The sequence below is a fragment of the Triticum aestivum genome, chromosome 1D (genome assembly GCF_018294505.1).
Source record: "Triticum aestivum cultivar Chinese Spring chromosome 1D, IWGSC CS RefSeq v2.1, whole genome shotgun sequence".
Classification (NCBI taxonomy): Eukaryota; Viridiplantae; Streptophyta; class Magnoliopsida; order Poales; family Poaceae; genus Triticum; species Triticum aestivum.
In genome coordinates this window covers 300,166,445-300,179,152 of record NC_057796.1, presented here as the reverse complement: position 1 = coordinate 300,179,152, position 12,708 = coordinate 300,166,445, and the positions used below count along the sequence as shown (strand labels likewise).

General features: G+C 47.5%; 2 protein-coding genes across 3 annotated transcripts; one reads left to right on the top strand and one right to left on the bottom strand.

Moving 5' to 3' along the window:
* Positions 1 to 4,064: 4,064 nt before the first annotated feature.
* On the top strand, positions 4,065 to 6,665 carry LOC123181600 (rop guanine nucleotide exchange factor 3). Its single transcript, XM_044593906.1, has 4 exons — positions 4,065 to 4,248; positions 4,621 to 5,326; positions 5,428 to 6,105; positions 6,303 to 6,665. Exons 2-4 carry the CDS (start codon positions 4,685 to 4,687, stop codon positions 6,414 to 6,416), a joined length of 1,434 nt encoding a protein of 477 aa, XP_044449841.1. The 5' UTR covers positions 4,065 to 4,248; positions 4,621 to 4,684; the 3' UTR covers positions 6,417 to 6,665.
* A 404-nt stretch (positions 6,666 to 7,069) lies between these two features.
* LOC123181599 (uncharacterized) lies at positions 7,070 to 12,289 on the bottom strand. Of its 2 annotated transcripts, none has more exons than XM_044593904.1 (7): positions 11,742 to 12,289; positions 11,079 to 11,300; positions 10,577 to 10,632; positions 8,791 to 10,372; positions 8,571 to 8,698; positions 8,243 to 8,486; positions 7,070 to 8,139 (listed from the first exon to the last, which is right to left on the bottom strand). In XM_044593904.1, exons 2-7 carry the CDS (start codon positions 11,233 to 11,235, stop codon positions 7,589 to 7,591), a joined length of 2,718 nt encoding a protein of 905 aa, XP_044449839.1. In that variant the 5' UTR covers positions 11,236 to 11,300; positions 11,742 to 12,289; the 3' UTR covers positions 7,070 to 7,588. The 2 variants fall into 2 exon arrangements, with proteins under 2 accessions (XP_044449839.1, XP_044449840.1); XM_044593905.1 differs by having other exon boundaries at positions 11,746 to 12,288.
* Between the last annotated feature and the right edge of the window lie 419 nt (positions 12,290 to 12,708).

Genomic DNA, 12,708 nt, shown 5'->3' with positions numbered 1-12,708 from the left:
AGCCGCAAATAAATGAACATTTTCATCTTTCGTCGCATAAATCACGCCGCATTGGCGACCTGCCCCCTACTGCTAGTACTATACTAGAGTAAATAGCATAAAACTATCACTTTTCGTCTTATGGTAACAAAAAACCACCATTTTTTTGTTTGTGACTGATACCTACCACTTTTTTCGTCGGTTGTTTCAAAAAACCCAAATCGCCTTGTGTTTTACAACTGATCGCGATTATGACAGGTTGGGCCCGCGTGTAAGAGCTCTGATTGTTTGACCGTTAACTGACGTGGCATAAAATCAATCAGATCCCTGCCAAAAAAATAAAAAGCAATCGGGTCCTGTAAATATTTCTAGAAAAAGCAATCGGGTCCTCGCGCACACCACTGCCATGACCGCCGCAGCCGCACAGCAGTCGCCATTGCCGTGTCGCCGCCCTCCAGCCAGCTCCCAGCCGCCGTCCACCTCGCCTCCTTTCCCACCCCACTGGAGTGGCCGCCACGCCGCCACCAGCGAGCTCACCTCCCCCTTTGGCCGGAGCACGGCCTCCCGCATGGTGGTGGAGGGCCGGAGCAGGTGAGGAGGGAGCAGCGCGCGGCGGCGCTGCCTCTGCCGGATCTCGTCGGCCCCGTGGGAGAGGAAGAGGTTGGCGGCGACCCATGGCCCCGGTGAACTGCCTGCTCTCCGCCGCCGCCGCCGCCGCTTGCTTGCCCGCCCCTTCCTCTTCCCCTTCGTCTGTTGATGCCCGCGACCGCTGCTTGCTGCTTCCGCGAACTCGACGTCATCGACGTGCGGGGGCAGGCGGAGGCCGGCGCCGGCGAGCAGGTAGTGGAGCGCGTCGAGGCCGTAGGGAGGAGGTTGCCAGCGACCGGGCTATGGGGGAGGAGGTTGCCAGCGACGGCCATTGGAGCCGAGCGCTTCGAGCTGCCCCACCCACCTCGAGCGGACGCGAGGAAGAGGGAAGAGAAAGAGACCACGCGACGGGGAGCTCCACGGCGGCAGGCGCCATGGCTGCTGAACGACGAGCTCCTCTCGATCTTGAGCACGGCCGCGCGAGGGAGTCGATTGCTTTTCAAAAATATTTACAGGGACCTGATTGCTTTTTTTAATAAGATTGTTAGGAAGAGACACTGACACGTGGGTCCCACATGTCAGTTAACGGTCAAACTGACGGTCAACCAGACGGTTCGTTTAGGAGCGGGCCACACCTGTCATAATCGCGATCAGTTGTAAAACACAAGGCGATTTGGGTTTTTTGAGACAACCGACGAAAAAAATGATAGGTATCAGTCACAAACAAAAAAGTGATGGTTTTTGAAACCATAGGACGAAAAATGGTAGTTTTATGTTATTTACTCACTATACTGCACCGGTCCATCGCCCTGCTTGGATTAAATTTATACTACCATGAACGCTTAGCTAGCTTAGCCGTACGTGCACCATCATTCGTAATGTCACCAACTAATCTCAAGCACCCACTTCTGTTGCACGGCCCGATAGGCCATGGTAAACCGCTCTTTCCAGCTCACCAATCTTACTGTCCTCCAATCATTTGTGACACATGTCATATGGTTGTGATGCATTATATCTTCTAGAAAGAAAGAAAATCTAGAGAACCCACTTCGAAATCGTGCTTGCAACGTGACCGACCGCTAACATCAAAGAGGGGCCTAGGAGGTGGAAGGAGAAAAAAAAAGGGGGGAAGTGGGACGAACGACGGTGCGAGGAGGAGGACGACGATGAAGTGAAGCGAGTGGAAGGGAAGACTTCACCTTTTACCCCTAAGTTTCACGTCTGTGACAACAGTTATCCTATTTAGTAGTTTTTCTTTTTACATTTTTAGCACAGGTTTGCTTAACTGGTGTAAAATGTGGCATAAATTTGCTTTAATGGAGTGAATGCGAAAAATCTGCTAAATGAATAATTTTTTTTTTGAAAAGGGGCGCTTTATTACTTAAAAGATTTAAGCATTACACCCGGCCTCTTCATAGCTAAGATGCACATAGCCAAACAATATCCTCTCATTCAAATAAAAAATAATAAAAAGGCGAAATACAAGGGAAACATGTAGTATCCGTATAACGCCTAAAGCGGAGGTGGGCCAATCCTAAGATCATGCTGCCACCCATGTTGGGTAAAAGTATCCCTCGTCGTAGCCGCCAATCGTGTACACACCTTCATAAACAGGTCTCGATTCTCCACACGTTGTAGAGAGGACCATAAACGAATAGTCCCGGTACATCTGTAGATAACCTGCATAAGAGAAGTACTTTTATCGTTAAAAACCTTATCATTTTTACAGAGCCAAAGCGACCAAATAATGGCAAGCGCTCCCACCCTGAGAAGAGTTCTAAACCTGTGATCAATCACATGTAGCCAGTTGCCAAATACATTAGCAACACTACAAGGAGGATACAAGCCAGAAGCTATTTGGATGACTGACCATATAGAACGAGCCAATTTGCATTGGAAGAATAAATGTTTTATTGTCTCATCATGGTGACAAAAGACACATTGCGGACTTCCATGCCAATTCCTCTTAATAAGGTTATCTTTAGTAAGAATGACTCCACGACGAAGATACCATGCGAAGATTTTATTCTTAAGCAGTATCTTCATCTTCCAGATCTTCTTGTTATTATCAACTGGCACATCAGACTGGATTAACGCTCTATACATAGACTCCACTAAGAATTGTCCATTCCCATGTAGGTTCCATCGGAATACATCGGACCCATGTGACAATTGCACTGTGGACAACTGCTGGAGCAGGATGTTCCACTATTATAGTCTGGGTCCAAATAAATCCCTTCTGAATGTCACATTTGGCGGAAATGATTCCATTACCGTGGCGATAGTATCACCCTTGTGACGTACAATGTTGTATAGAGCCGGATATTGTTCCCGGAGAGTGGCATTTCCTAGCCACCTATCCTCCCAAAATCTATTTTCCGAGCCATCCTTAATTGAGAAAGATCCATAGCAAAAGAAATATTTCTTCGTAGCCATTAGACCCGCCCAAAAGTGAGAATCCCCAGGCTTCCAATATACTTGAGATACTGCCTTGGAGCCCACATATTTTCGTCTGAGGAGGGTTTGCCATACACCATCTTCCGTTAGTAATTTAAACAACTATTTACCGAGTAGGGACCTATTCTTAACCTCAAGGTCATGAATGCCCAACCCGCCTTGGTCTTTGGGACGGCAAACCACGCTCCATTTAGCCAATCGATATTTCTTTTTCTCGCTATCTCCTGCCAAAAGAATCTTGATCACAAATAATCCAATTTATGTAAAACTCCTTTCGGCAACTAGAAGAAGGAGATCAACTCGACGTGGAAAATTGATTTCCACTGCAATGCCAAACAGAGCCTCGGTGTCTAAACTGCCCATTTGTAGTTTTGTAGGTTGCAAGGCATTTTCGTTCACTTTTCTCGATTAATGGATTATCTGTGATATTTCCGTGTCATTTAAACATGCATTGTATGGTATAATGCTTAAAATGTGTAACTGTATTTTTAACACAGTACAGACGCAAGCGCTCATATACACGCGCATACACTCACTCCTATGAACGCACACACGCACACCCTACCCCTATGAGCACCTTCGAAAGACTGAGCCGGCATATCATCTTGAAATTTACGAAGTCATCGTAGGCACCTCGTTGTCGAGGGGAACGTCTCCTCCCACTTCCTGAAATAAATCCAGGAATAAATGCGAGCGAGCATCAGAATTTGAACCCTGATGAGCCGGGATACCACGGTCCCTCTAACCATCTAACCACAGGTTGGTTCGCCTTAAAATGTGTAACACAAACATTTCCCCCTCTTCTTTTATCTGTCCAATATACAGAATATTATACTACATCACAAAGATTAGCAATGATCCAGCCCAGCAATACCACGGTTGACTATCCCTTAATTTCATACACGCAAACATAATCCTGCCCCGATTTCTTTAGACAGACACTTCCTTCCCACGACCAGTAAAATAAGGGAAACAAATCACTAATCCCTCCCTATGGCATGACCACTTTCCATGACCAAGGAAAAACATACCATCCGTTGCTCACATTGCCGCTTCTCCCCTCTGCACGTTGCCATTGTTGAGAGAGAGAAAAGGGAAACCTGCCAGAGCAGAGAGAAAGCTGATAGAGGGAACACTTGGAGGGAACACAAGAGCTTTTCTTCTTCCAGTGCATGGCAAGGCCAAGGAGATCATTGGCTTAGGATCAAATCAGCGGCACAAAAGGTAATTTGCTTAACTTCCCATATTATTCCTTTGATTTGCATCCAACAGCCAAGAAGAATGTGTGGTGGAATTGCAAAAAGGCGCGCTTGTTTTCTTCCCATGCATCTAAAGAAGATTCAAAAGCAAAAGCATTTCATGGCTACTTTCTTGCGATCTGCATGGCATGCTCAAGTAGCCGTGGATTGGTATGGAGTCACCTCGCCATCGTCTAAAAAGCAGCAACTCAAGATGTTAAAAACAAGAATGAATCGCTCAAATTTCGGGAAATGCGCTTAAATTTTGCACTTCACGCACAGGAGTTCAAATTTTGTCCAGTGCTCCCATTTCGATGGATTTGTCGCGAGAATTCACCGGGACCCTTTCCTTATAAAGCAGGACTAGCTAACTGTACTGCACGAAGGACGGAAGAAAGGAAGGAAGGAAGCCAATAATAACCATGGCTGACAGCAGCAGCAGCCCGTCGGTCTCGTTGTCCGACGAGAGCTCCGAGGCGGAGGCGCAGTGCTGCTCGTCGTCGTCCACGGCGCCGAGCCTGCACGACACGGTGGACTTCAGCCGCACCGCCTCGGACGTGTCCACCTTCTCGGAGCGCAGCGTTGACCACAGCGGGCCCTTCGGGACGGCCGCCGTGTCCAAGCTCATCGGCGGCCGCGGCTCCCCCGCCGCCGCGCTCAGCCGGCTCAGCATGAAGCCCCGCGCCGACGTGCTCGACCGCCGCTCCGCCGAGGACGAGCTGGACCTGGTCAAGGAGCGGTTCTCCAAGCTGCTGCTGGGCGAGGACATGTCCGGCGGCGGCAAGGGCGTGTGCACCGCCGTCGCCATCTCCAACGCCATCACCAACCTCTACGCCACGGTGTTCGGGAACTGCCACAAGCTGGAGCCGCTGCCGGCGGGGAAGAAGGCCATGTGGAGGAGGGAGATGGACTGCCTCCTCGCCGTCTGCGACTACATCGTCGAGTTCTACCCCTCCACGCAGCCGCTCTCCGACGGCACCCGCGTCGAGGTCATGGCCACCAGGCCAAGATCCGACATCTACATCAACCTCCCCGCCCTCGAGAAGCTCGACGCCATGCTCATCGTAAGTACAGTAGATGATCTTTCTTCCGACGACGAGGTGATGATCTTTCTTTGTTCCGAGTTCTGATCAATGCCAACAAAATGCGTCGTTGACATGCGCAGGAGATCATGGACAGCTTCCAGAAGGCAGAGTTCTGGTACGCAGACGCCGGGACGAGGTCGTTCGGGTCGGTGACCTCGTCGTCCTCGCCGTCGTCGTCGTTCCGGCGGTCTACGACGACGACCCAGCGGAACGAGGACAAGTGGTGGGTGCCGGTGCCGTGCGTCCCGGAAGGCGGGCTGTCCGTGAAGGCGCGCAAGGAGCTCCGGCAGAGGCGCGACTGCGCGAACCAGATCCACAAGGCGGCCGTGGCCATCAACAGCGGCGTGCTGAGCGACATGGAGGTGCCGGAGTCGTTCATGGCGCTGCTCCCGAAGAGCGGCAAGGCGAGCGTGGGGGACGCGGTGTACCGCGCCATGCACAGCTCCGACAAGTTCTCGCCGGACTACCTGCTGGACTGCGTGGACGTGTCGTCGGAGCACGAGGCGCTGGCGCTGGCCGACCGGGTGGAGGCGGCCATGTACGTGTGGCGGCGCAAGGCGACCGCGAGCCACGGCGTGGGCAGGTCGGCGCAGTGGAGCCGGGTGAAGGAGCTCGCCGCGGCCGCCGACGACGGCGGCGAGGGCGGCAAGAACGTGGCGCTGGCCGGCAGGGCCGAGAGCCTCCTCCTCTGCATCAAGCACCGCTTCCCCGGCCTCTCCCAGACCACCCTCGACACCAGCAAGATCCAGTTCAACAAGGTAGCCAATCAAATCAACAACCGCATCCCATATCTGCATCATCTGAATTTGACACCAAGATACATACATTTATCTGAACTTGACATCATCATTTCTATCTGAACTTGACATGATCATCAGTTCATCACACACTTGATCTTGATGTAGATGAAATGCTGTTTTCTGATCGGGCGAGATGGATGATTTTCATTTTGCAGGATGTTGGGCAGGCGATCCTGGAGAGCTACTCGAGGGTGCTGGAGAGCCTGGCGTTCAACATCGTCTCGTGGACGGACGAAGTTCTTTTTGCCGACAAGGCTGCCAGGAAATGAACAGTGAGCGACGGACCAAACCTGACGGACAGATTCGTCGAGAGAATGAACGAATGAATGCTCTTAAGAGCAAAATGTACTTACTTTCGAGCCTTGTTCCCAGCTCTCTGTGATGGGAAACGGCGTAGATTAGGATGATGATGATCTTACGGTAACTTTTGTACCGTGAGATTTCTACTACTGACGTAGTCAAGGATTTGTAAGGTCTATATATCTTGCAAAGAATATATGCAGAGTTTGTCTGACTAACAGTGAGTCCTGTAAGATATTCTTTTTTGGCTTTTTCATCTGATTTCAGGTTGTGTCTGACCAGCAGTGTGTCTGATTTGCCCCTCTTTCTTGCTCATCGATCTTGGTACCTATGGCTGTCAAAAAGCTTGTTATATATCCTTAGACGACCCAAACATCCAACCTAATAACACAAAGAATTAGTCAGGCACATTCATGACCATGCAACTTGACTCGCTGAAAACCTCCGGTTTAGTAGAATTTACTGCGATAACATTAGAAAGGTTGATGATCAAATGCACTGCGCTTCATACACACACACACATGTAGTTGACATCCACTTTGAGTAGCAGCAAATACAGGCAGCGCACATGTTTATCCAAGGAAACAAAGCGTGGTCCAACTTAACTGAAAAGACACCGATATTTCGCAAAATGAAGACCATGCAGTAGCATTTGATCTGTCATATAGTATTATGGTAACTGTTACACATGTGTGATTCTCGAAAAACTATTACACATGTACACACAAACACAAAAAGAAAAAAATATACATGTGTGATCACCTCTGATCACAATGTACAAGAGGAAAATCCGCAAAGCCTTCAGACTGCTGTGCATTTTAGCTGTCCAAGAGGCATGGCTGTGACGGGCTGCCCAAACTTCATCTAGTCTAGACAAGCTGCACGGCTGGGAGGTTTGCAGGTCGAAACTTCCGCTGTCATGCATCAGAGAAGTTTCTTCCGCTGCAGTTATACACACTTCGACGAGCAAGACGTCGTTGAAGTTCACACTCTCATTACTTTACTCAAACAGGCCAAACAAAACAGCCCGTGTTATTCTGCCACGTAAAATGGTGTTATTGTCAGCATGAAAACCTCTACAGTTATACCTAGTGTATATACCCCTCACAAAGCACCACCGACAGGGGACCTGATCAGAGCTTCAAATCCACAAATCGAAAACAGCCTCATCGATAAGTTCGTCTAACACAAACTCCCATATCTCCACAACGATCCCTTCAGTCTTCGACCGAATGTCCATCCATGTCCGAACTTCGAAATCCTTTTTTATTGTATGGTCTAATGTACTTGGAAAACTATGTCGGAGGTAATCGTCAACATATTTGTCAACTTCTGCGACGAGGTCTTCTCCCACTGGAGGTGCCCGTATGTCGTGTTTGAGAAACGACAACCAAGAAGAGAGTCTAAAATATCTCTCCTGGATCTCTGTTAGAGCTTCGCAGATACAGTCAAACAGAATTTTCAGATCATCTATTTGATCACCTTGGTTTGGTAGTTCTTCCAACAGGCAAGGGCTGATTAACTCATCCTCCAGATACCATACCTCTAAATTCTGTTCTGCGCATAATTCCGAGAGCTCCAAAACCAACTTTATATAATCTAATCGGACATTCTTGTCCTCCCAAAAGACCTTTAGATCTGATTCGTTATCTGGGAAGTACAGGGCTCCACGCAACTCTTCATGCAGATCACCTGTATGTCACAAAAGGGTTAAGTCATACAGATCTATTTGAACAGATTGTTTATTACTGGGAATGGGCAAAAGGGTTACATATATTTATGTAATTGGGCTCACATTGTTTAATGTTTTCGCATTCAGGATCTGCAACATCTTCATAGAATGAATCAAGAACAGACACAGGACTGGGCTGTTCTTGCTTGTCATGGCTTAGCTCGGGGGAACAATCTGAGATAAATTTGGCCGATGCTCTTGGTTCAGGTGTTCCTGGTTCTTGCTGCTCCAATTCAACAATGCTCTCAGGATAGCTCAACAAGATTTTAACAGGTTCTTTTCCTTGCTCTGCTTCCTCTATCATATCCTATAAATGAAACATGCGACGTTAACATAAATAATATCGCAACAAAAACATGAGACAATGCTATGTTTTTTTTGGAGAGCTTACTGGCTGCGGGCTATCTCTGCATAGTTCTGCTGAGATGGATTGTGTGTTGCAGATTGTTTCAGAACAATCTATTTTTCCAATTTCTTCCATACATATGGTGTCTACCACATCAGTAACATCTCCTTGTCCTGCACAAGATTCTAGAGTTATTTCTGTTTGATGATAAAAAATATGTACCACTCAATTCAACCTGATGATTCATGCAACTATAGAAGGTTACCTTCTTGTGGTTCTTCTTTCATGCTACATTTGTCCTGAACAACCACCTGATCATCAACTGCTATACTAGGACAATGTGCAGTGTTGCTCAGTGAGTCGTCCCATGATTGACTGCTCTCTTGTGTAGTTTCTTCACTGTCAACCATGGGTACAAGGCAAGAATCCGTCTCTTCAGGTGAGAGATCAGTGTGGCATTTTCCACTACGGCTATTCCTAGGAGATGACACATCGCAGTGAGGGAGCGAAAGCATTCCTTCCAAGGATTTTGAGACCTGGGCTGTTGGATAGTTGCCGGACTTATTGTTATCCTTTAGCATATCTGTTAAATGCTTCTTGGCCTCCTTGTAGAAGATAGAATCATCTTGTGGCACTGCTATATGACCACTAATTTCAGTCTCGCCGCCATTTTGTTGCTTTTGCTTGCTGCTGGTTGAAGGTCTGGCGATGTCGTTCTTAAAATTTGATGCAGATTTGTCTGCCAAGCTCCCTTGTGTGTGATACCCAGAACTCTTCTTCGTTGCAATCATGGAATGCCAACGTGAAACTCTTTGAAGGTCGTCTGCAGGTGCTGCATTTCTTTCTCTTCTTGTCTCACCAGTCACAATTCTGAATCTCCTCCTGACTTCTTTGATTGAAAATTTTGAGGTTTCCCTCCCACTGTACTCTGGAGTTTGAGAGGTACTAGGTTGCTGATGTAAATATCTTGCACTGCTTGTCACTGTCTGATCAATTCCTTTTCCTGGATTTGGCTTCAGAATAACTATTTTGCTAACAGGCTGAGATCCATTAATTCCTTCTGGTAGCATCTGCTTTATTTTCGACTTGTCTTTCCTCCAGAAGAACATATGTTTGCTCTCCTTAGCCTGTGCCGGTGCAGACAAGTCATGATTTGAGCCTCTTGTCTCTTCAAGGGAATTAGTTTCTCCAAGATTTTTATTGGGCTCTAACTTGGTTGTCAATCTACTGTTTTGGTGGTTTCTGATATTGTCCAACATATGTGAATTAGGCTTCTGAAGCACCTTCAGGAAAAGTTCCTTGTTTGAACCCAGTATCTCCAGAGCATCCTTGAATTCCTTGGACTGAACAGTCCTGCTGCTAGAAATGCCATTACCAGCCAGTAGCTTTTCTCCCTTGCTCTCTTGAGGTTGCTCACAATCAATATTGGATTGAAGATTGCTTAAGTCATTAAGCTTCTTATGGATTAGGGACTTCAATGAAGGACACAATTCACTATTACTCTTGCAATCATCATGTGGACATTCATTGTGGCACCTATAAATCTCACCTAAGAAGCTTGCCAAGACAGATTCGAGATCATATTCAGCGTGGTTCAAGCTCTTAGAACCCTCAGAATCCACTGACCCAGATAAACGAGACACGGAGATATCCGTGCCGTGATTTAAAGTTCCTGTTGTGTTATTTGTATGCTCTGAATTTCCATCAAGAGATAGGTCATTTCCCAGATCAGCTAATCTTCTCTGAACCTCGTTGTTTGGAACTGTCCTCAAAAGATTCACACGCCCCAATTCTTCCTCCATAAGTTTTTTGACGGTTGGTTGCTGCAAAGGGCCGTTTTCTATGTTCTGAAAAACAGAGAAAGTAAAACAGAACTGTTTTAGGAAAACCGATGTTTCTGTATGGATCCATGATACTCGCAGATTTGAAAAATTATGGTTTCATTTACACACAGCAGTCAATGAAATGGTTTCATTTACACACAGTAGTCAATGAACTATGAAAGTGAATTTACTCCTGGGACCTTAATTTTCTTAGTTTGTTTAACTTACATCATCTTTTTCGATTTCCTCAAAATCCCTAGGCCTCTTCCCTGAGTCCCTTCCGTCTGAAAAAGAAATATAGTGTCCATCATAAGAATATTGTGCAATAACATTACAAGTCAAGAGAAAATTCAAGATGCACATTCCTTTGCTGAACTATCTTAACATTCATCATTTACTAGTTCTGGATTGGGCATCAGAAGCAGTGACCGATCTTATTAAACTCAACCTAAAAGTAGCGCAGGGAATGACACGACTCATCCAGCCACACAGGTTGCACTTCTAAACTGTAAATATAATTCTGCGAAACAAGCCAGTGAAAGCAACCAAGCAAAATCACCTCTTTCGATTTTCTTATAACACTACGCAAACTCGTTGTGTGGTTTTCGTGTGAAACTAGTAACCTTACTGGACAGGTGACAGCATCTGAAATTCAAAAGCAACTTGAACCATCTGAATTTGGTAGCAGCAATGAGCCTATGATGCGTAAAAGAGATGATTTTATTTTGACCTGTGATCTCCCGGAGCTTATGCCTCCCGCCCGCCTGCTTCGCGTCCATCAGGAATCTGGGGTCGCGGCGGAAATAGACCATGCGCATTAGGCCCCAGACGCAGCCGACATTGGTGTCGTCCTGCGCCGCGGACCGCCTGTTGCTTCGCCTCCCCATTTCAGAACAATCTGCTGTTTCTTGTCTCTTGTACTGTTTTGTACAGTTAATAATCTCTTGGATCACTGCACGTAGATCAACACAAGTTAGCAGCCGGATTTTGAATTGCGAAGGAATGATATCTCTCTGAACTCTGAAGACAAGATGGGTAGAACTGAGACTGTTCGGCCGCAGAAACAGGGGAGATTGGCAGATATCTGATGAACCCAATAATCAATCAAACTAGTACAGTAAATCTTAATGAAGCAAATGGAAGTTTCTGATAAAAAAAACTTTGCTGAACAAATCCAGCTAATTATCAGCTATACTCAACAACTATATCTGACAAGCTCACATCTTGTTGCAAGCATGAGAACTCACCAGACTGTCAATTGGTTAAAACAAGAGGGGAAATGAACCCAAACAGCCAAAACAAATCCCCACCAACAGAAAACACCGCAGATCCCAACTAACGAACACACCCACCCATCCACCCATCCATCCAAGAGAGATCACGGGGAACCTACCTACCTGACGAATGAATCACAGATCACGACCGGGGGGAAGCCTCAGCAGCCGGCCGCTTTCCCCTCTCTCTCCGGCCTCTTCTCTCCAGTCTCCTCCCACATAGAAACAGCCACCTGGAGAATCGATCCTCACAGCGTCGCCTGGGTCTGGGTCTGGGTCGGCCCTGCGCTGTCGCCCATCCTTCGGCTTTGGGCGGGCGGGGAAGAAAGGAATCGGTGGGCGTGGGCTGCTTTGCTCTTGTTTTCTTCTCTTTTCTTTTCTTTTCCGTGGAGCGGGAATCAGCTCGCCCAACCCAAGCTACCCCTACCCGGGTCAGCGTCGGCTCCGCTTTGGTTGCTTCCTTGGTGGAAAGGAAAGGAATGGAGTGGAACGGGACGGTGTGGATGGAATGGAACGGAGGGAGCGCACCGGGCGGGGGGCGGGGCTACGGCACGGTAGCAGGCCGCCCACCACATGCCACTTTCGGCGAGTGCGCCAGCATTTTCTCGCTCGCGCGGAGAAAAAGCGGAGTGGAGGTAGGCGACGCCCGCAAGCAAGCAAGCTGGAGGCGCTCTGATCTGGTACCTTTGTCTCTGCACTGCACTAGTAGTATTATTTGAGCATTAGCACTAGTATATGAGGTAGAGTATTGGACAGAGTGGTCTTAAAAAAGAGGGGATTATACAGGCTGCATTAACCAAGAAGGCGATGATTATCGGAGGCGGAGGGGGTTTCGACCTGGAAATCTCATTCCGAAATACAAACGGGGTAAACATGTGCTTGCAACCCAACCCAACCACACGCGTGAGGGATACCGTCATGGTTATCGGATAACGATGCCGACGGTGATGGTTTGTTACCTATCAGCTGTCTCAGGCCGCCGGCTTTTATATTCCCCGGAAAGAAAAGAGGTGCTGCCCCACTCAAATCCTCATCAACAGTTGTGGTCTGTAGTTGTAGTTTATATGCAGACAATTAAAACACTGT